Below are 20,656 nucleotides of genomic sequence, written 5' to 3' on the forward strand. Positions count from 1 at the left end.
CTTCGTCAAGCTTCTCTAAATTCCACCGATTCATCTGACAACTTTTCTTCAGGTTTTTAAACCCCAATCTACATTTCATTATCACCAAATTATGGTCGCTATCAATGTCTGCTCCAGGGTAAGTTTTGCAGTCAACGAGTTGATTTCTAAATCTTTGCTTAACCATGATATAATCTATCCGATACCTTGCAGTATCGCCTGGCTTTTTCCAAGTGTATATTCTTCTATTATGATTTTTAAATTGGGTGTTGGCAATTACTAAATTATACTTCGTGCAAAACTCTATAAGTCGGTCCCCTCTTTCATTCCTTTTGCCCAGCCCGTATTCACCCACTATATTTCCTTCCTTGCCTTTTCCAATGCTTGCATTCCAATCTCCAACTATTATTAAATTTTCATCTCCTTTTACGTGTTTAATTGCTTCATCAATCTCTTCGTATACACACTCTACCTCATCATCATCATGGGCGCTTGTAGGCATATAAACGTTAACAATCGTTGTCGGTTTAGGTTTTGATTTTATCCTTATTACAATGATTCTATCGCTATGCGTTTTGAAATACTCCACTCTCCTCCCTATCTTCTTGTTCATCACGAAACCTACTCCTGCCTCCCCATTATTTGACGCTGAATTAATTACTCTAAAATCACCCGACCAAAAGTCGCCTTCCTCTTCCCACCGAACCTCACTAATTCCTACTATATCCACATTCACCCTATCCATTTCCCTTTTTAAATTTTCTAGCCTACCAACCTTTTTTAAGCTTCTAACATTCCACGCTCCGACTCGTAGAATGTTATTTTTAATTTTCTGGTGACCCCTTCCTTAGTAGTCCCCACCCGGAGATCCGAACGAGGGACTAGTTTACCTCCGGAATATTTTACCAAGGAAGGCGCCTCCATTATTGCTATGTGAAAATGCAGAGAGCCACATTTTCTTGGAAAAAAAGCAGCTGTAGTTTTCCATTGCTTTCAGCTGCGCAGTACTCAGAGAACTGAGTGATGTTGATACGGCCGTTTAAGTCATTGTGACTCACGCCCCTAACAACTACTGAAAGAGCTGCTGCCCTCTTTCAGGAATCATTCCTTAGTCTGGCTCTCAACAGATACCTCTCCGATATGGTTGCACCTTCGGTCCAGCTACTCTGTATCCCTGAACACTCAAGCCCCCTCACCAACGGCAAGGTCTCATGATTCATAGAGGAGTCAATAAACTTTAGGTAACTATAAAAATTTTCATCTTGTAATCTAAACATTTTATAGATATAAGTTAGACAAATGACTATGATGAAAAATAAACAACTAAGATTTCATATAAAATTCAGAGGAGGAATTCTATTGGCAGTATTTATTTCAGATATTATCTTGATAACTTTGACATGCACATTACATAAAATTTTTAAAAGTGATTTGTTCACACTTCCCCGTGCAATTGTCCTGTATATCGCAATGCTGTTGTTAATTCCGTACATGACCATAAACTAACTATCTATATTAATTAACTTTTTTTAGCCTATATAATATATAAGTTGTGTATTTTGTTCTTCGTAATAAACTTGCTATTTGAAAATCCCATCTCAGATGTTAATCCACAAAAACTCCAAAATACATTGTGTTTTCAACCCTTTTAACAGCTTCATTATTTAACTTTAATTCAAAATATAAGGATAAAAAGCACAGTGATGGGAAAAAGTTATGTAGACTGTCTTATCTACATTTAAAGATGTTATATTTGATTCTAACCCAATTTTTATGCCATTTATGAGATGTAACATATTTTACATTATTCCATTTGTTAGATGGGCATAATACTGCTGTATCAACTACATATGAATTAATTATAGAATCATCATCAGTGCTTATAATAAAACTGTTATTTATATAAGTAATAAGTAACAGTGGTCCTAACACAGTACCGTGTTGTATTCCAGTGTTCATTGCAATAGGGTTACTTTTAGTATTTTTCATTTTTACTACACGTTGTCTATTTTTTAAATAATCCTTATCAGTTCTAGAGTAACTTCTCATATACCAGTTTTTTAAGTAAAAGTGAAGAACTGTTCAAATCCCTTCATAAGAACAATAAATACAGCAGCAACAGACTTTTTCATATCTAAACCTTCAGTAACACATTGTACTGTTTTTGCAGTTGCATCTTTAGTTCCTACACATATACCGAAGCCAAATTGCAAGTTAGAGAATATAATGTATTTATTCAAGAATTTAATAATTCTGTTACGCAAAGGTTTTTCAAAACCTTTAGTGAAATTTGAGACTGAGGGGAGTGATCTGTATTTGGTTGCTAGTTAATGATTTTCAGATTTAAAAACAGTTTTAAAAATAAATTTATTTATATATACTAGAGGTTCCACAATTTATAGCGATATTAACTTCAATACATTTGCATGTATATCATCTATTACATCATATGTAGTTTTTAACTGTAGAATAGTGTTTAATATTTCATTGTCAGATACAGGTTTTAAAAATATTCTGTTTGTTAATGTTTTTTTGATTTTCGCTGTTAGATAAATCGATTAATGAATTATTAATTTTACTTGCAATCTCTTCACCAACACTTCCTAAATAATCGTTAAAGAAGATTTTTCATTATTATTAGTCATATGTAGATTTTGGTTTTTATCTTTAATTATAATATTTATATCGGCTCTTTTTTTTTTGCCTTTCCCTTTTTCATTGTTAATAAATTTTCATATTTTTCTGGTATCATTAGCACAACTTTTTAATCTATCTTTATCATACATAATTAAATCTAGTAATACTAAGCAGCTTATATAGTTTAGTTTTGTGCACACTGTATTCATCTTTCAATTTTCTATTATTAGGGTTATTTTTCCACTTTTTATATAATTTTTCTTTAGTCTTTGCGGGCTGAATAAGACCTTTGCTTATCCAAGACTACTTAGGTTTACTTTTGTTTTTTACTCTGATGGTTGACTTAATTATAATATCATCAGTTGAAGTTAAAGGTTAGTCATAAGATTTGGATCGTGCAGTGTATAGATGTGATTAAATGGTTTTTCACTTCAGACTTCAGTTTATGCAAAAAAAATCTTTTTATAGTTAATCGGTTTGTTTTATGCAAAAAAAGATCTCTTTATACTATATTATTTGAAACACTGGACAGTGATTAGTTAAATCATTCCCTAATTTTATTGCTTGTATTACAATGCTAGATTTTATAAACTCATTATCTATACGTAAACCATTAAGACTCAATCTAGCAAATTTAAAAGAAGCATGGTTTATAAACCGATTTAAAAAAATTTTTTTGAAAATTCACAATTTCTTCATTAATTTTCAGTATATCTGTATTTAAATCACCCAGCATAATAAGATTTTTTTTTAATTTCTATTTCTGTTGAAGTATAAAATAATTATTTATAAAAATCTTTTTTTTATATGCGTGAGAATGATATATAAGCTACTTACATATATATATTTTATTATTTACACTATTCAGCTCTATAGTCAGTATATTAGTTAGTCCCATCGCTTCTTTGTGAAGAACATACTGAATGTTTTTCTTTACACAAACAAAGCTGACAGAGTCAGCTTTGTTTAAATGACCCTCATTCATATAGGCATTATAATATTACAAAAAGTAAGTTTCCAATTGTCTTGTAACCATATTTCTACACATAATCACAGAAGGCTTTACATTAAGAATATTTATTCTAATTTTGCTAAACTATGTTCCAGACTCCTTATATTTACTTAATTTACAAAATTGTTATGTTCCAGACTCCTTATATTTACTTTATTTACAAAATTTAAGCATGAGGCAAAATATTTTTTTTTTAAATACTTGTAAGAGTATCTTAAAAAAGTTAATATTTTTTGAAAATGTTCTAGTTTAATGGATTTTTACCTCCTCGTTATGTTGAACATGAAAAAAAACAGTTATATATATATATATACTTTTAAAGTATACATATATACATACTTTTAAAGTTACAGTTTATATATATATATATATATATATTGTCGTCGAATGACTTCGACGGCACGTGGCATTTAGTAACCTTGTGGTAGCTCTGAAAAGGGCCGTTTTCTGCTTTAGCTCTTGGGTCCGGAAGCTGGTCTTCGACGAAGTCGGGGAGTTGCGGCTCGTCCATCGAAATCAGACCGGGCTTCCCCTGAGCGGCAGTTGGGTCCGCACTACAGTGTGGCAGTGGTGATCCCCAGAGCCCCGCAGTGTCTGGTAGGCACCGGTCGTCTTTCACCGGCGCGGCCGAGACGGTTTTTCCCGAGCAATCCCACGCTGGGCCGGTTCCTGCTGCTGAGTCCGCTGGCCAGGGCGATTGAAGCCCGGCGGGCTTCTCTGCTTCTGGGTGCTGCCAGGTCCCGGGTCTCTTTAGCTGTCTCCCAATTAGCAGTTCGCTTGGTGGCGTGCCGATCGCGGCGTTAGCCCGATTTCTTAATGCGAACAGCACTCGTGGAACACTGTTATCGCAGGTTAGGAGTTGGACATCCTGCTCGAGGGCTATTCTCAGTGTTTTCTTCACCTCTTCATTACGACGCTCCATGGAATTCGCCAGTGGATGGTATACAGGTGTAGTCCAGTGTGCAATGTGTCGTTGGCGGCATAGCTTCTTCCACTTACGGCTTGTGAGCGCAGTCCCATAGTCTGTCAGGACGACCGCAGGATAGTCCCAGCGGCAAAATACTTCCTCCTCCAAACAGCTGAAGATGGTGTCCGTATCAGCTCGAGGAACGAGTCTAGCCTCTACCTAGCGGAAAAACAGGTAGGTCAGTCGTCACCACTAGGAACCTGTTGCCTCGTCTCGTTTCTGGGTATGGACACATTAAGTCAACTGCCACGTGCTTCCTACAAGTTGTAAGCCAACGGGATCGCTGATTGTCTGGTGGAGAGTTTGACCCTCGTTTGTAGCGGGCGCATGTGTGGCACTATCGAACGTCCTTCGTAATGCCCTGCCAATCGTAGTATTGGCGGATCGCCCGCCAGGTCTCTTCTGCTCCAGGATGACCGGCTTCTGGAGCGTGGTGGTAGTGTCGTATGACAGCCGAGCGATTGCCGGGTAGGACGTACACTCCCACTGGTCGGGGTCTTGCCCTAGTGCTGCGTCCTGCTGTCCATACGATGCCGTCTTCGTCCACTCTGAGGTGAGTGCCTGGGGCCGAATTTGGATCCTGGCGTAATCGTTGGCACTCTGGATCGGCTTCTTGTGATTCCCGCACCTGTTGGAACAGGGAAGTGGCGACGACTTTCTGCAGTCGGGGTGTAACAGCTCTCTCTTCTGGGCGTGTTCAGTCTGGTGTAGTCTATCTTCATTCCGCACAATCTTAGTATTTTCTTCATCCCCGGTTCTCTTGACAATAGATCTGGTCGTTCATTCTCCCAGCCAGGACAGTGCTGTAATGTAAACTTGAAATTTTGAACCGATAAGGCCCAGCGAGCATATTTTGTTTTCTGCCCGGCAACCTCCCTTAGCCATGTCAAACCCTTGTTGTCCGTTCTGAGGATGAAACTTCGGTCTTCGAGGTACGGTCGATAGCTTTGATTGCCCACACCAGAGCGAGACATTCGAGTTCATTAGAGTGATATTTCTTCTTTGCCTCTGAAAGCTTCGTGCTGGTGGGGACTCTTCGCTCCCCGTTCTCGGCTTGCTGGTCAAGCTCGGCTCCCAGCTCTCGCTGGCTGGCGTCGGTTTGCAAGACTGTAGGAAGCTCTGGATCCGGCCGAGATAACTTCAACGGTCTGCTGACGGCCTGCCGAACAGCTTCGAAGGCTTGCTGTGCGGTGTCTGTCCATTTCCAGTGTTTCCCCCGCAGCAGGTCAGTCAGCGGCGAGGAAGGCTCTGAGAATCAAGGGATATATTCTCGCAGCCAGTTACAGGTGCCGAGGAACTTCTGCAGCTCCTTTCTTGACCCAGGAGTCTTGTGTTCGATGATGGCACGTAGGTGTTGCTGCTGCGGAATATTGCCCGTGGGTGTGATTTCATGGCCCAAAAATGACACCTCGACCAAATTGGCATTTCTTCAAATACCACATCAGGTGGTGAAGTTATAGGTGTTCCAGAACTAGGTGGCGTAAGTGTTCTTCCCAGCTACTACTGTAAACAATAATGTCGTCCAGGCAGCACTGGCGGAGGAGGTCAGTGAGAACGCCCTGCTTTAGATGCTGGAATGTGCTACGTGCATTTTTCAAGCCGAACGGCCCGAACTCAGAACTGGTATCGGCCGCCATCTGGAACTGAAAAGGCTGTAAAACGTTTGGCTGATTTCTCCAGGGGTATCTGCCAATAGCCACTTTTAAGGTCAATTGTCGAGAAGATGCGGGCGCTTCCCAATTCTTTAATAGTCTCATAGATTAGTGGCACTAATGACTCCACATCTTTCGTGATGTCGTTCAGGCGCCGGAATTCTACACAAAAAACGTGGTGAAGAGTCCTTCTTAACAATGACTGGAGAATTGTAGGGCGATGTCGACGGCTCTATCACCTCTTGCCTCAGCATCTCTTCCACTTGTTCTCTTGTAGTCCGTTTCTTTTCTTCGCTGTGCCGGAACATCGGTAAGCGAAACGGCCGGCTTTCCCGAAGTCGAATCCCATGTACTGCTGACCGAGTTGGTTGCAAGGGAGTGCTGGAAAATACTCCTTGGTGCCGCTTCACCACCGTCTCCAATCTTGTCTTTACCTCAGGGGATGCTGTATTTTTCACTGCTGATAAGTCCAGTTTCGATCCGCAGGTTCGGGTCGATCGTGCCATAAAACGGCTTGCGGGTTTTCCTACCTAGATGGAGACAGCCACTACTGTAGTCCAACACGGCTTGTTGCTCCTTCAGCCAGTCGTGTCCCAAGATGATTTCTTCCCGAAGCCCCGGAACTAACAGAAGCGTTGTGGAAATTTTCGTGTCGCTGCAGAGAAGCTCTATTTGCACCACTCCCGTGATACGGCAGGAAGTAGAATTCAGTGCCAGTTCTATCTTGATGATTGTGTTGGAATTGGCTTGCCACAGCTCATCTCTTCCAAAGCTGAAGTTGGCCGCAGAATCTATCGCCGCTTTCGTGAGTCGTCCTGCTACTTCGACGGTGATTCTAGGGATGTCTGAGCCTAGTTGATTTGAGGACCCCGGTCGTTCCAGGCATTAATGACACCACGGAGCCAAGCTGCATCTATGTCGAGTTGTCTTGTCATTTGTTCTAGCCACGAAATTATCCGGTTGAATTTCACCTACTTTATCCAGCGAGCTCCGCCCAGAACTAACGCGGATTTCGTGAATACTATTTAACATTGTAGCTTGGATCTCCTGTTCGTCTGCTTCAATGATGATGGCCCGATGCAGCAGGTCGTCAATATCATGGATGGTTGCCGCTCGCAGCGAAAGTCGAATCTGGGGTCTGAGCTGCTCCAGCAATATTGGTAGGAAGGCAACTTCACTACCGCGAGCTATTCGGTGAATGAGTTTCCTCTTTAACACCAGGAAAAGCTCCGCCGATTCATTAGCTCCTTGCATTTACCCGTAAAGTTGAGACCAGAGCTTGGCAATATTCTGCGGACAGTTATATTAATGTCGGAATCGGTCGATGAACTTGGACCAATCGAGTTGTAGTTCTTTGTATTGCCTGGCCCAGGACAGAGCCTCTCATTTCAGCTGCCCTTCGGCGTAATTGGCGCATTGCTCCACAGGCACTTTCTGTTCTTGTAGACGAGAGAGGAACAGTTCTGGGTCCTCATGTGGTAGACCGCTGAAGGTTGCTGTTATCACCGGCGGAAATGTTGTACGGATGCCCGGAACCAGGCAGTCAATGTTGTTGGGCGACTTGTGTGTTGGTCTGTTCTCTAACATGTGATCGGCAGAGGCGTGGCTATGTCCAGTCTTCTCATCCAGACGATCTTGGCAACTTGTCGCTGAATGGCTTCGACTGCACGTGGCACTTAATAACCTTGTGATAGTCCTGAAAAGGACCGTTTTTGTTGTCGATCGGCTTCGACGGCTCGTAGTAATTTATAACCTTATGGTAGCCCTGAAAAGGGCCGTTTTTTTTCTTTAGCTCTGAAAAGAGGTGTTGGGTCCGGATTCTGGTCTCCGGCGAATTCGGGGAGTTGCGGCTCGTCCATCGAAAACAGACCGAGCTTGCCCTCAGCGGCAGTTGGGTCCTCACTACAGCGTAGCAGTGGTGGCCCCCAGAGCCCCGCAGTGTCGGGTAGGCGTCGGTCGTCTTTCGCCGGTGCGGCCGAGGGCGGTTTTTACTGAGCGATCCCACGCCTGGCCTACTCCTGCTGGTAAGTCCACTGGCCATGGCGATTGAAGCCGGACGAGCTGGAGCGGGAAAGTAGCGTCCGCGTCCAGTGGCTCCCTCGGCGGACCGGTCAGGCCTGCTGCTTCGGCGGGGATGTTGGCATCCGCCGGGAGGTCCCACGTTCAGGAGGCCAGGGATCTTCTTCTGTATTTTTCTACGTCTTCTCCAGTTGGTGGTCGACGATGAATTAAAAATTCATCCTCGTGCACGCTCTTTTATTGAAGCCTGAGGGTGGTGGAGCCGCAACGCCCCTATGTCGGGAAAACTACGCGGCAGGAGTGACACTTCTACCAGCGCATACATATACTGTGCTCTTGCTCACATCTTAGCTGCTACCGATGTCGTCCGCCGATATTAACTTAGGTATATATGTGGTTTCTTAGGCAGTTACCAGTTGACCTGGTGTGGTTAAAAAAGTACAGTAAAAAAAAAAATAAAAAAAGGTATATAAGTGGTAACACACACACACACACACACACACATATATATATATATATATATATATATATATATATATATATATATATATATATATATATATATATATATATATATATATATATATAGTAGCATCATTTTCATATATGAAAAAAAATTATTATGATTCTACCAGTGTACAACTTAGTAAAAACTGATAACAGATATGCTATACCAATAAGTTATACTGTACTTTACACCCTCCTCAAATAGTAGAAATCATGAATAAAGTTGCTATGCGCTGTTAAAAAGAATGCATGTGCTGTGTTTATAGAAAATTTTCATGCAGAAAATGATTGAGCTGTTTTATAGATTTTGGTTTTATTTTCATTTCAAAATAATTTATTGAAGGAAGATTATAACATTTATTTGTTTAAATCGGCATTTCAACATCAAAACAGTTCATATTTAGAAAGGGTATTGTAAGATATAGCGGTATTATTAGGAATGATAATTGATCCGTTCAAAAGAGGTAAATATAAGTCATTAAAAGTAAGAGCAGGTTCCAGAAGTAAATCTGGAATCCTACTTGTGCAATCACACTATTTAACAATTTGAAATCTGTTGGATGATTCCATGTATACTAGCAACTTGTATAATTTTACTTAACATAAATTATTTGTCCAACTGTGTAAGTGTTTGAAGTTAAAAATAAATACAAAGCTGTCGGTTTGTAAATCACATTTGATATTATTTAAATCAACCTCATCTGAAATTATATGCTTTTGCCAAAACAGTTATTTAAAATTGTGTATGCATTGTTAAATGAGAGATAATAATCTTTTTAAAAAAATTTAAGAAGATGAAAATGAATGTACCATCTTATTTATCCCATTATCCAATAAAACATTTATACATATGTGTGCATTACATAAACCTATAATCATCATAATATTTTGAAATCAAGATAATGTGTTTTTCATGTCCTGTTTATCTTGGGTAAGGCTGTGACCATTTTCTCATGTACACACAAAGTAAGAATCAATTTATTATTCTAATATGAAATTTAATGATTTTATTAGTTATTAAAATTACCTTGTTTTCCTGTTAGCGCTTGTATTTATTTATATTAATTACTTACTTTTTATTTATTTCATCGGAATTTTACAGTTAAATATTCGTATTTACCTTAAAATTTATATAACTATGCTATTCTTTTTTTTTATTAGAATTTTTGCAGTCGTTCTGCTCTTGAAGCTCTTGGATCTTGTCTTAACAACAAATATTCAGAAGGTTACCCGGGACAAAGGTGATTGTGGTTTTATTTTTATACTTTTTGTATAGCTATTCTATTCTTGTATAACTATTTACAAGTATAGAATAATTTCTACCTAAAAAATAAACAGATTGTAAAATATAACTCGACAGTTATTTACTTTAACTTATATAAATGGATTGTTGTTTTATAGAATAATTAAGTCTTCATGGAGACTCTAAAGAGTTAACATAAAATTACATTATATTGTAAAATACTGTGAAGATATAGTTGTAAATTATTTTTAAAAAAATATGAATTGCAATTTAAAATTATTATCAGATCAGATGTTTAGAATTTTATTTTTAAAATTTCTGTTGTACATGCTCAGCTTAAATTATATAAATCTCTCTTAATGTTAATTAATTTACATATTATTCTTATAACCTCTCGCATTTACTTTTGTCAACTGTATAATTCTACAATAAATCCCTGACTAGATAATAATTAATTCTTAAATTCACCTAAATCATCATTAGCAGTTACAGCCTGTGAACATTATTGCACGCATTACAGTTTTTCTATTAACTGATCTTGAGATTACTGCAAATAGCTGTTGATGAATATGAATATCGCTATTAATTTATCTTCTTAATTTTCCATAGTTTAATTTTTTATCACCGTATCAAATTATATTAAATAACTTAATTATATTAAATATCATTAGCTGCCATGACCAGTGCTTTACAATAAATAACTTACCGTATACTACCCTTTTTTCTTCTTCTTTTTCCTGTTTAGCCTCCGGTAATTGCTGTTCAGATAATACTTCAGAGGATGAATGAGGATGATATGTATGAGTATAAATGAAGTATAGTCTTGTACAGTCTCAGTTCGACCATTCCTGAGATGTGTGATTAACTGAAACCCAACCACCAAAGAACAATGGTATCCACGATCTAGTATTCAAATCCGTGTAAAAATAACTGAACGCTGGAACTCTCGACTTCCAAATCAGTTGATTTGGGAAAACGCGTTCATCACTAAACCAACCCGGTGGGTTTACCGTAGACTACCCATACACACATGTGTGCCCATGAAAAACTCACGTTTCTGGATCTGTATAATTTAAAATGTTTTTAGCCTTATTTTAATATAATCACAAATTTTCAACATGTAAAAATTAGTTTTTTATTTTTTTCTGTATCTGTTAGAAACAGAAACACCAATATATAACGCATTAATAAAAAACAATATCATGATATGTTTATTGACAGATAATTTTCATAATAATTAAAATTTAATTACCTCCATTCACAGCTAGTTTATAATTATATTATTTCTGATGTAAGAAAAATTTAACAAATAATTCTACTTATCAATTATTTTCTAAGTGAAACAATTTTTAAATGCAACATTAGTAAAGTTAAAGTTTAAACATTAACAGGTCTTTTTAAACATATAGACACTTTTTGAGAAAACCTTGATTGAACTGTGACTTTTGAGTTCCATGAAATGAATTTAAATCAGGTGAGAATTTTTTTAATATTGCACCATCCTACATTCTTTGAGGTTAATTATTTAATTTTTACAGTGACTAGTATTGTTATTGTTTAAAACTGTTCTGTTTTCTTTCTAGGTCAAAATGTGATATTAATTTTAGCATCATTGACCACTTGCCTTACTTTGAATTCAAGTCGACTAAATTAATTTAGTACTGTAAATGTATCATCCCGAGTTAGTTTGTGATTTCCACAGAACTTTATTGTTTTTTGTATGATCATATTTATTTGGTTTAATTCAAACACATGTTGGATTGCTGTTGTATGCAACCATAATCTCTTTTCATCTCTGAACTTTCTCCACAATGTTGCATCATATCTCAAGATTCTGGGTTAGATGTGATATTACACATTTTATAACCTGTGTAGACTTGTGAGAGTTCAGTGACTACTATTTTGTGAATATTATTTATCAATTTTTTTTTGTAAATATAACTTTTATTTCAGAGGATCACAAAAGTAGAACTGATGAAGTTTACTCAACCCCTGATCTTATCAATAAGATACAAAAACTCTTAATTGAGGTAAAGCAGTTGGAGTTTTACCTGAATTAAAATTTTATCAGCTTTCTCATAACAAAATTAAGTGCTGGGGCAACTGTTTTTATCTTGTCAGTGATGTGACCTGAAGAAGTGAGGGATGAACTGAAAGGAGTGCTGAGTTCCCCTTGGTCAAATTACACTAGGTTTATATCAGTAATTTTATAATTAAAGTTAAAGTAAATTTTACTCTGTAGAATGTATGACTGTACTTCTGGAAATAGTAGAACGTAATTTATTTGTAGCAGATTATTAAGGATTGCCCTGTATCTTCTTGAAGCTTAGTTATTTCATAGAGACATGCTCTGGTGGCATATGTACTGTACAAAAATGTTTAATATAGGTATTATTTTAGAATTTTTTCTAAATACACAGACTTTTTTATGTTTCAGAGATATTAAATATAAAAAATAAGAGGTTTAAATAATAAATCTCTACAAAAAGGAAATAAATATAGAGAAATCAGTAATGTATTCCAACCACCTAAATTGGAATTGAAGGTACCAATGATCATCTAGAAGGAAGAGACCTTAGAGTCTCCCTTGCCTCATCCTGAGAAGAACATTAAATGCCATGAAAATAATCCACAAATGCAGTGCTATAGACAGACCATCCCAGCAAAGGCCCTCAACTAACTTAGCAGTATTGCTAGCACAATTGATTATATATTTGAGAAAACTAAATATTTTTATAATATTAGTGTTCAATAAAAATTATCAAAAACACAATTAATATTGCACCTATCCCTACCACTATATTTTACTTCTTTTTCACTTTGTGCACGTACAAGTGATAACCCTTCTTATCTATTTCTTTATTCCTCCGAATGAATTCCTAAAATATTTAAAATAAAATAGATCTCCAGCCCTTTTATATATTTTGCAAAATTTCTCCTTAGATCTAGTAAGTATTACAATGTGAATCGTAAACCATAATGGATATTAATTCTGCATCTTAGACTTTATAAATAAACTATGAATCTTTAGCCTCATAACTGAACATAAGCTGTTATAAAATATTAGAGTATAACATACAATTTTTGTAGATTAAATATGACCAATGTTTGAATGAAATATAAAAATGGTAAAATAATGAATAAAGAATGTCTCTTATTGCTATTCGAAGAGAGGAAATGGTAAGACCTCCAGGGACAAAAGTATTATCATGCTGTTGCAGGATGTAGTTGTAGTCAGTGTTACTTTTATCTAAATTGAAAGCCTCATCAATCAGGGTACTTTACATTATTTATATATCAAAAATCACAAAAATTTAGAAACTAGAGTAAATTTCCTCAGACCATTCATCATCCTGTAAACTTGTAAAATATTTTCTAGTAATTTTGTATTTGACATTATAATTAAAAGTATTATGATAAGACTTAACTTTATCTTAAAATAAGTTATAATCGATCTTACTTTTTGAACTTACAAAGTGAATACGATAAGTAAGAGATGAAAGAAAAACTGAAACCTAACCCGAATGTTTTTCCCATAAATTTCAAAATATTCAAATCTGAGCAGGGCAGCAAACACAGATGACTGTAAGTACTCCTCCTCTGCTATTACTGTTAACTTGGAACCCGTTAATAATTCAGAATAGCTCATCTTTCAGCCATGTTTCCCCTGGAAGCACACATCATAATGAGAACAATTCTTATGAAGAAAGTAATTCGAGTTTTGTTTATAATCTCCTTATACTCTGAAAATAAATGCTAAAATACTTCATTTTCATATAAGAAATAAAAAGAAACATATGCGGATTGAACTTTTTACTCAAGGAAATTAGAAATCAAAGAGAAATACATATCCTGCCATCCTCCAAATTGCATTAGATAAATCCGCAAGTTATACAAAACATGAAGTGTGCTTGTCACCCACGTGCAGCAGAAGTGTGTTCCATTAGAATCCACTGAATATGCTGTCTATGCCTGTGTAAACAACACACCCAGATCTATTACTTTCACGTGATTAGTATGCATATCAAAAATATAAAGTAATAATAGCCGATCCAATTATCCTCTTTCCTTAATAAAATCAAAGTTATTTACAAAAAAGAAAGTACCAAAATGAAACCTCCTGAAAGTCATTAAAAGTTCAAATAAAAAATACATTCGTGATAACCAATCATTACTATTACCCTTTTAACAAGTATATTTGTGTATTATACATTATTTTTCATAATACTGCAAAAAAGCACAATAATACTGTCTTATGCAGATTATATTATAAATCGCAACTCTGCTACTGAGACAGTAAAGTATGCAGTAAACAAAAATTAACTATAATACATAAAAATTAAAAAATACACTATAAAGAAGAATCTAAAAGATACTTTTCACTAATAAATATACAGAAAATTACTTCACAAAGAAAATAGTTAGTGATAAAATAAAATTATGTGCTGCAAACATTTTTTTAAGACTTATATTTGATATGAGCTAGTTTAATAACACTAATTGTGATAATAAATATCCTAATCATTAACAAAACAGTATAGATACAATTATCATTTAATATTAATATTATATCCCTGTGACTTACATATATCCCTTTGCACTCAGACAGTATCATAGCATAAATATTCTTCGTTAACAAACAGTTAATTAGGATAAATCATGTGAATACAAATCATATAACTAACTTAAATGTTTATTTATAAATAAACCAATGCATTCTTTCTTTTTTTTATTTGTGCTACATAATATGCCACATAATATTAATTTATTTCTCTATTAACTCAAAAGTAATACATCCAGTCACAGAAATCATTATTTTTTTATGATAATCTGGATGGAGTGATGAAAAAATTTCAAACCTTTTGGTATTTTTTTTGGGAGTTGTACCTGGGACTGGTTGAGTGAGATGCCAGCAACTACACTAATTGCCTGGAAAAGATTAATGTTTATAACACTAACATTCCCGTTATTAACATTGAAGATAATAATATTAAATTTCAGCATTAATTAAATAAGTTTTAATATTAAATATTTGTCTAGAATTGTACTAATTAGTATTTGAAATCTTAATTGTTAGTAATGGAATATTAAAATAGAAATAAAACTGTACATCTTGTTAAATACCTGTTTATGTTTTACTTTTGTTCGTGATAAAAATGAATTTATAAAACCCTATTATAATCCAGGAGGAGAAAATAAAACAATAAACCTCACTTAAAGCGTGTGCAAATTATTTAACTTTGGTTAAAATTAATATTAAAAACCTCACAGTAATTTTTCATATCTTTAAATCTATCTGAGCATTCAGCCCAAATGTACTTAACAGTTGCACACGATCACTTCAAGTATAGTAGATGCTACTAGACAAGGGAGGAGTGGTAATTCTGGGATCTGTTGCCATTCCCAAATAACTAAGACAACATGTTTATTTATTTCATTTCACATCCAAGAAACTGTCTACAATTGATCTCCAAGTAAATTTGATAACTCCCAGTGAATGATGAATGATCATCAGATCTTTTCGTTGAACAATGACAGGCATCAATAACATTTTCATTGATCTCAATCACAAGGACCTTGCTCAGATTAACTATTATTTTTTATTTCATTTTTACTGAATTAATCTTTGTCATCGATATTTGTTAATTTGCCTACATCCCAACTCTTTGTTCCCAATTATTTTCCTGTGTTTCTAAACTTTAATCTCATTTCATCTACTACAACTAAATTATGCTTTGTTTCTGTTTGTCTATTAGGTAATTTCAGAAATCCCTACGTGACCATTATGTTATCTCTCCAAAATTTTCTATTTTTTGTGTGCTGAACTCATCTTGTGTAATTGTGGCAATCCTGTCTCCTGTTATTGTGAAGTTTCACTTTTTGTATTATCTTTATATTTCTTCATCTTCTGCTAAAGGGGTAGGGGTAAACCTGCAACATAAACCTGTCGGCTTGAGTTTTAAATCTATCGTCATAAAACACTTCTCTCCTAAGTTGTTTATAATAGTATTCTCACAATCTAGATCTTATTACTCTATGATATTCCAACCTCTGTGCTTTTATTACCTAAATTGGTTGTTAATTATTTTGTATGGCATTATTATTAAGTATGTTGTCATGAATATGTGATTTTTGTATATTACTATTATGTGAATGAATTCTGCTTGCTCATCTTTTCATTTTAACCTGTTAATTCTCATTATATCTAAACTTAATCGACCTATCACTTTTATTCAAACAGAGTTGTAAGTTACTGAGCTTGAAAGTAGTACATCTTAGTTCTTAATTTGTTTTATGGCTTTCTGAGTGGCCTCAGAGTTATCAGAAAATTATCTTATCATAGACCATAGTGGATATCATAATTTTTTTTTTAGATAGGAAGAGGAACAAACAAATTATTCCTTGTAAACAACTGAAGAGTTTTATTGTTTTTAGTCTTGCAATACTGTAAGGTAGTTAATTCATGCCATTAAAATTTATTTCTATTTATGATGTAAGATTCACAAGTTCGTATTTTGTTCTACAATATCGGTAGCAGTTCTTGGTTCTTTCAAATAATTGCTATTCTTTCTGTAAAATTTCTAACAGTTAAATTTGGTAATTTACATCTTTAGTGGTTATTTCACTTAAGTTTATATTTGAATTTCTAGTTTGAAAATTTCCTGCTTTTCGACTTATATAATTGCCTTCCTTGAATATTTTAAAAGAAATCCTTTTTTCTGTGTTATAGCATTAAAATGTGTAAAAAAATATTATCCTAATTATGCCAGTAATTTATTTAACAGAGTTTTATATTTGTGCCAAATATATTAAGTAATGGAAAAATTTACAAGTAGTATAGTGACTACATAGCACATGCAAAATCATGGCCACAGAAATCTTGATTAATATGGTGAAATAAAATAATTATTTCAAAAAGGGTTCACTGAGCAGATCAGGTTACATAAGATACTGGTATTTCAAAAATGCTGATCAGGGTATAAAATACAGTGAATGTGAAATGGTTAAAGCAATGTGGCCGGGATGTAGGAGCTTTTTCTGAAGAAGATGGCAAGTTTTAGATCAAGGTAGGTAAAGAGAATGGTTAAAAAATAATGCAAGGGGCAAATTGCAGTAAAATTTCATCTGTTTACAATTTGTCAGTACCTTAGTTTTAGTAACTAAGAATCATTGTAGTGAATTGGAGATTTACTTTAAAATTTTTGTAAATCGGTTGTATTCCAACTGCTTTAATTTGAATGTAGCAGTTCTTTATGAGTATCAATTACCATTTTAAAGTTTGTAACTATAACATATAATTATGATTAATCTTGGTTTGTTTAGGTATTATGGTGGTACAGAAGTGATTGACAAAATTGAGTTGCTGTGTCAAAAAAGGGCTTTAGAAGCTTTTGACTTAGATCCTGATAAGTGGGGAGTTAATGTTCAACCTTATTCTGGATCTCCAGCCAACTTTGCGGCTTATACTGCTTTATTGAAACCTCATGATCGACTGATGGGACTAGATTTACCTCATGGTGGCCAGTAAGATACTTAACCTTTTAAGTTTTTCTCAAAAATTTGAATCTAGGTTTGATGTTTTATGTTTGTTGCAGTATATCTTTGATATGGTTTTACTAAATAAGTATAGTATTGTACTTCCTTTAAAAAACATTTCTGAAATGTGTGAAAAGTATTTCTATAATGTGGCTAGAGAATTCTTATCTGTTCATAAATTTTAGGGAAAAATTCATGAATCTAGATGCATCAGATTTTGTTATTATGGAGCCACATTCGTATAAATGTATTACTTTAGGAAAAACCATATGAAATTAAATTTAAAATGTGTCATTGACTTTATAAATAGTAGTTTATTACAGTTTTTAAGCATCTTACTGAAAATTGTTCAGAAATGAAATATGACATTTTTTGTATTAATTTGCTATTGATATTAAGCGATGTAAAGTTTTTACAAAAAATCTGGTGCATCATGAATCATTAATGAGGCTACAATCATAATGATGAACATTGTATTACAAAACTGTATTTTTTTTCATGAAGAATACTGTTAATTTGATTTAATTTTTTATTTTAAACAGTTTGACCCATGGGTTTATGAGTGATTCAAAGAGAGTATCTGCAACATCCCTCTATTTTGAATCGATGCCTTACAGGTTGAACCCTGTTACAGAACTGATAGATTATGATAAACTGCATGAGAGTGCAGTTCTGTTCCGTCCACGTCTTATCATCGCTGGAGCATCTTCTTATTCAAGACTGCTTGATTATAAAAGATTTAGACAGGTAATGTAAGCCTTGTGTGTTGCTTTTCCTTGCTTTCTACTGATAGATAGTATTAATTTTAATTCATGTTAAAAAATGATGCAATAACAGTAACAGGGTCTTGAGTTAGATGATCAACTCCATCTCCCAAAAATGTGATGGTTACACATTGTCTAAAATATCTTGGGGTTCACAACTTGGTAAATGAAATAACGTGCCATAAGGAAATAATAACGATGCTTAAAGTAGGACGGCACTTATTTATTCATTAATTTTTTATAAAAATCCAAGCATTTTTAAAAGACATCAAGTACAGAAAATGTATGATGTATATTAGCTAAATCAGCAAATAAGATTATTCTCAAAAACTATATTTAATACCTAAATCTGGATGGTCAATTCAGCTGTTAAACAATTATCATCAGTTGAGACTGTCGAAAGAAATATATATAAATAAAAAGAAAATAACAAAAATAGAAAAAAGAATATATCTTTTCTATATATATATATATTTTTTCTTTCAATGAATGAATGATTTTTATTTCTTGCAAAATAATTTACATGTAATACTATTTTACAAAATTTGAAGTTATACCCAAAAGGATATTTACATTTTAATATTTTTTTGTTGACACTATTCTTAAAATTAGTTGACAAGCCCAAAGATAGAACATTAGGTAGAGTGAGAAATTAGGTACTCCTGAAGATTTCCTGTGTAGGAGATACCATCATATATTTTTTTTACAACAAAAACGTAATTCTTTGTACAGCAAACAATAATAAAATAATAGACTTTAATGAATTCTTATTTGCTTTCCATTGCATTTCATAACTGTACTTGTACATTATTCCATTGTACCAACAGTTATTCAGCATTATACTTTGCTATATACTTAAAGTATACTTAGCTTTATAATTAAATTTTGTACTCATTAAGATGTAGACTAGAACAAAAATGCAATTTATGAGTACTCATATCCGAGTAACTCATAATCTGAGTAAATCAGATTAAGACATCGCTCAATGATAGGTAACTAAATATTTTGATAAATTTTAAATTTGGTTTGGGCAAGACTATAAATGAGAAAAATAATTCAATATCATCACTATCCAGTAGCCATTTCTTTAATGCACTTCTAAAAACTCCTACACACTTAATGTGTCATATATTTGGGTGGGGGAGGGGGCACTGTCCCAAATATACAGGGAGGCCACATACACATAGAATCTAGGTTATATTTCTTTATATGTTGTTGGAAGAGGAGCTATACCCATTGATCATAAATTATAATTGCTTTATGTGTATTGGTCACTTTTGATGTAAAATATTTTGAGAACTTTATAAAAATATAAATATCTTAGTAGAAAGAACCCTCCCTACAAACAAAATCCAGTGAGTGATGAGTACAGGATTTTTTAGCTATTGTCTATACCAGGGGTGGCCAAATTTTCTGTATATAAGATCGACTTTTTATCTTAAAAGTGTGTCGCGATTGACTTGTTGTCAAACTACTTAGGCGTAGTCTACGGGGGAAGAAGGGGTGTGAAATGTATTCTATGTTTATACACTGTGTTTCAATATAAGGTGCATTCCAGCGAGGTATGGGTAGATAAGTAAAATATATTATTTTTTAAATCGTTTATTAAGTTTTCGAAATTTAGGCTCATGAAGAAAATAAATTTCCAGACCCAACTTTTGATAGCAGCATTCCGTACATGCGGTACCTAAAAAATTTGATTTTCCGACACTTTTTCATGATAGATTTTTACTTACTTAAAATGCAATTTAATTTTTTTATCAACTGCAATGTATAAGTTGTACTATTTGTTCGTAAATATGAAAAAGTTATAAAAATGCACAGTATGGCTGATAATTTGATTTCAATATTTATATTGAATATATTAGCTATAGATAAAGACAGATTTAGAATTTACTTTGTTGCCTTAACATTAATGGGAAGACTGAGTTTGCATGTCTCTAACCAAGGAATCATAATTAGGTGTATATCCTGACAAAGATAATAATAACAATGAGTCTCCAGTGTGGGAATCAGTCAGGACAGAACATTGTTTAGTCTTCGTTAGCTTCAAGTATGAAAATGCCGATTCGCATAGGTATGTAGATCCGAAACAAGAATAGATATATTCGCTACATTTGGTGATACTGGGATATTTTTCTCGGTTGACATATTTCCAAAAATCTCCTTCAAATTTTCTGACTTGTAAGATTGTCAGTTTGTAAAATTATAATTTTATTTTCTAATGCCCTTTGATCCATATGAAATATGTCTAAAATTTTTTTGCTAATGCGTTTCCCACTTAATTTTTTTTTTAAAAGGAAAAAATATAAATTCCACAATTTCTTTAATTTTTCAAAA

General features: G+C 34.2%; 1 protein-coding gene across 5 annotated transcripts in view; it reads left to right on the plus strand.

The window, feature by feature from the left end:
• LOC142323062 (serine hydroxymethyltransferase, mitochondrial-like) overlaps positions 1-20,656 on the plus strand; it is a 288,888-nt gene that overhangs the window by 216,129 nt on the left and 52,103 nt on the right. For all 5 annotated transcript variants that reach the window (XR_012756013.1, XM_075362187.1, XM_075362186.1 and 2 more), the window contains 3 exons: positions 9,935-10,014; positions 17,340-17,540; positions 18,095-18,299. Coding sequence is in view for 4 of the 5 variants with exons in the window: in XM_075362187.1 (XP_075218302.1) it covers positions 9,935-10,014; positions 17,340-17,540; positions 18,095-18,299 (486 nt within the window). In the remaining variant the exon portion in view is untranslated. The remainder of the gene's footprint in view (positions 1-9,934; positions 10,015-17,339; positions 17,541-18,094; positions 18,300-20,656) is intronic.

The sequence above is a fragment of the Lycorma delicatula genome, chromosome 4 (genome assembly GCF_047948215.1).
Source record: "Lycorma delicatula isolate Av1 chromosome 4, ASM4794821v1, whole genome shotgun sequence".
Classification (NCBI taxonomy): Eukaryota; Metazoa; Arthropoda; class Insecta; order Hemiptera; family Fulgoridae; genus Lycorma; species Lycorma delicatula.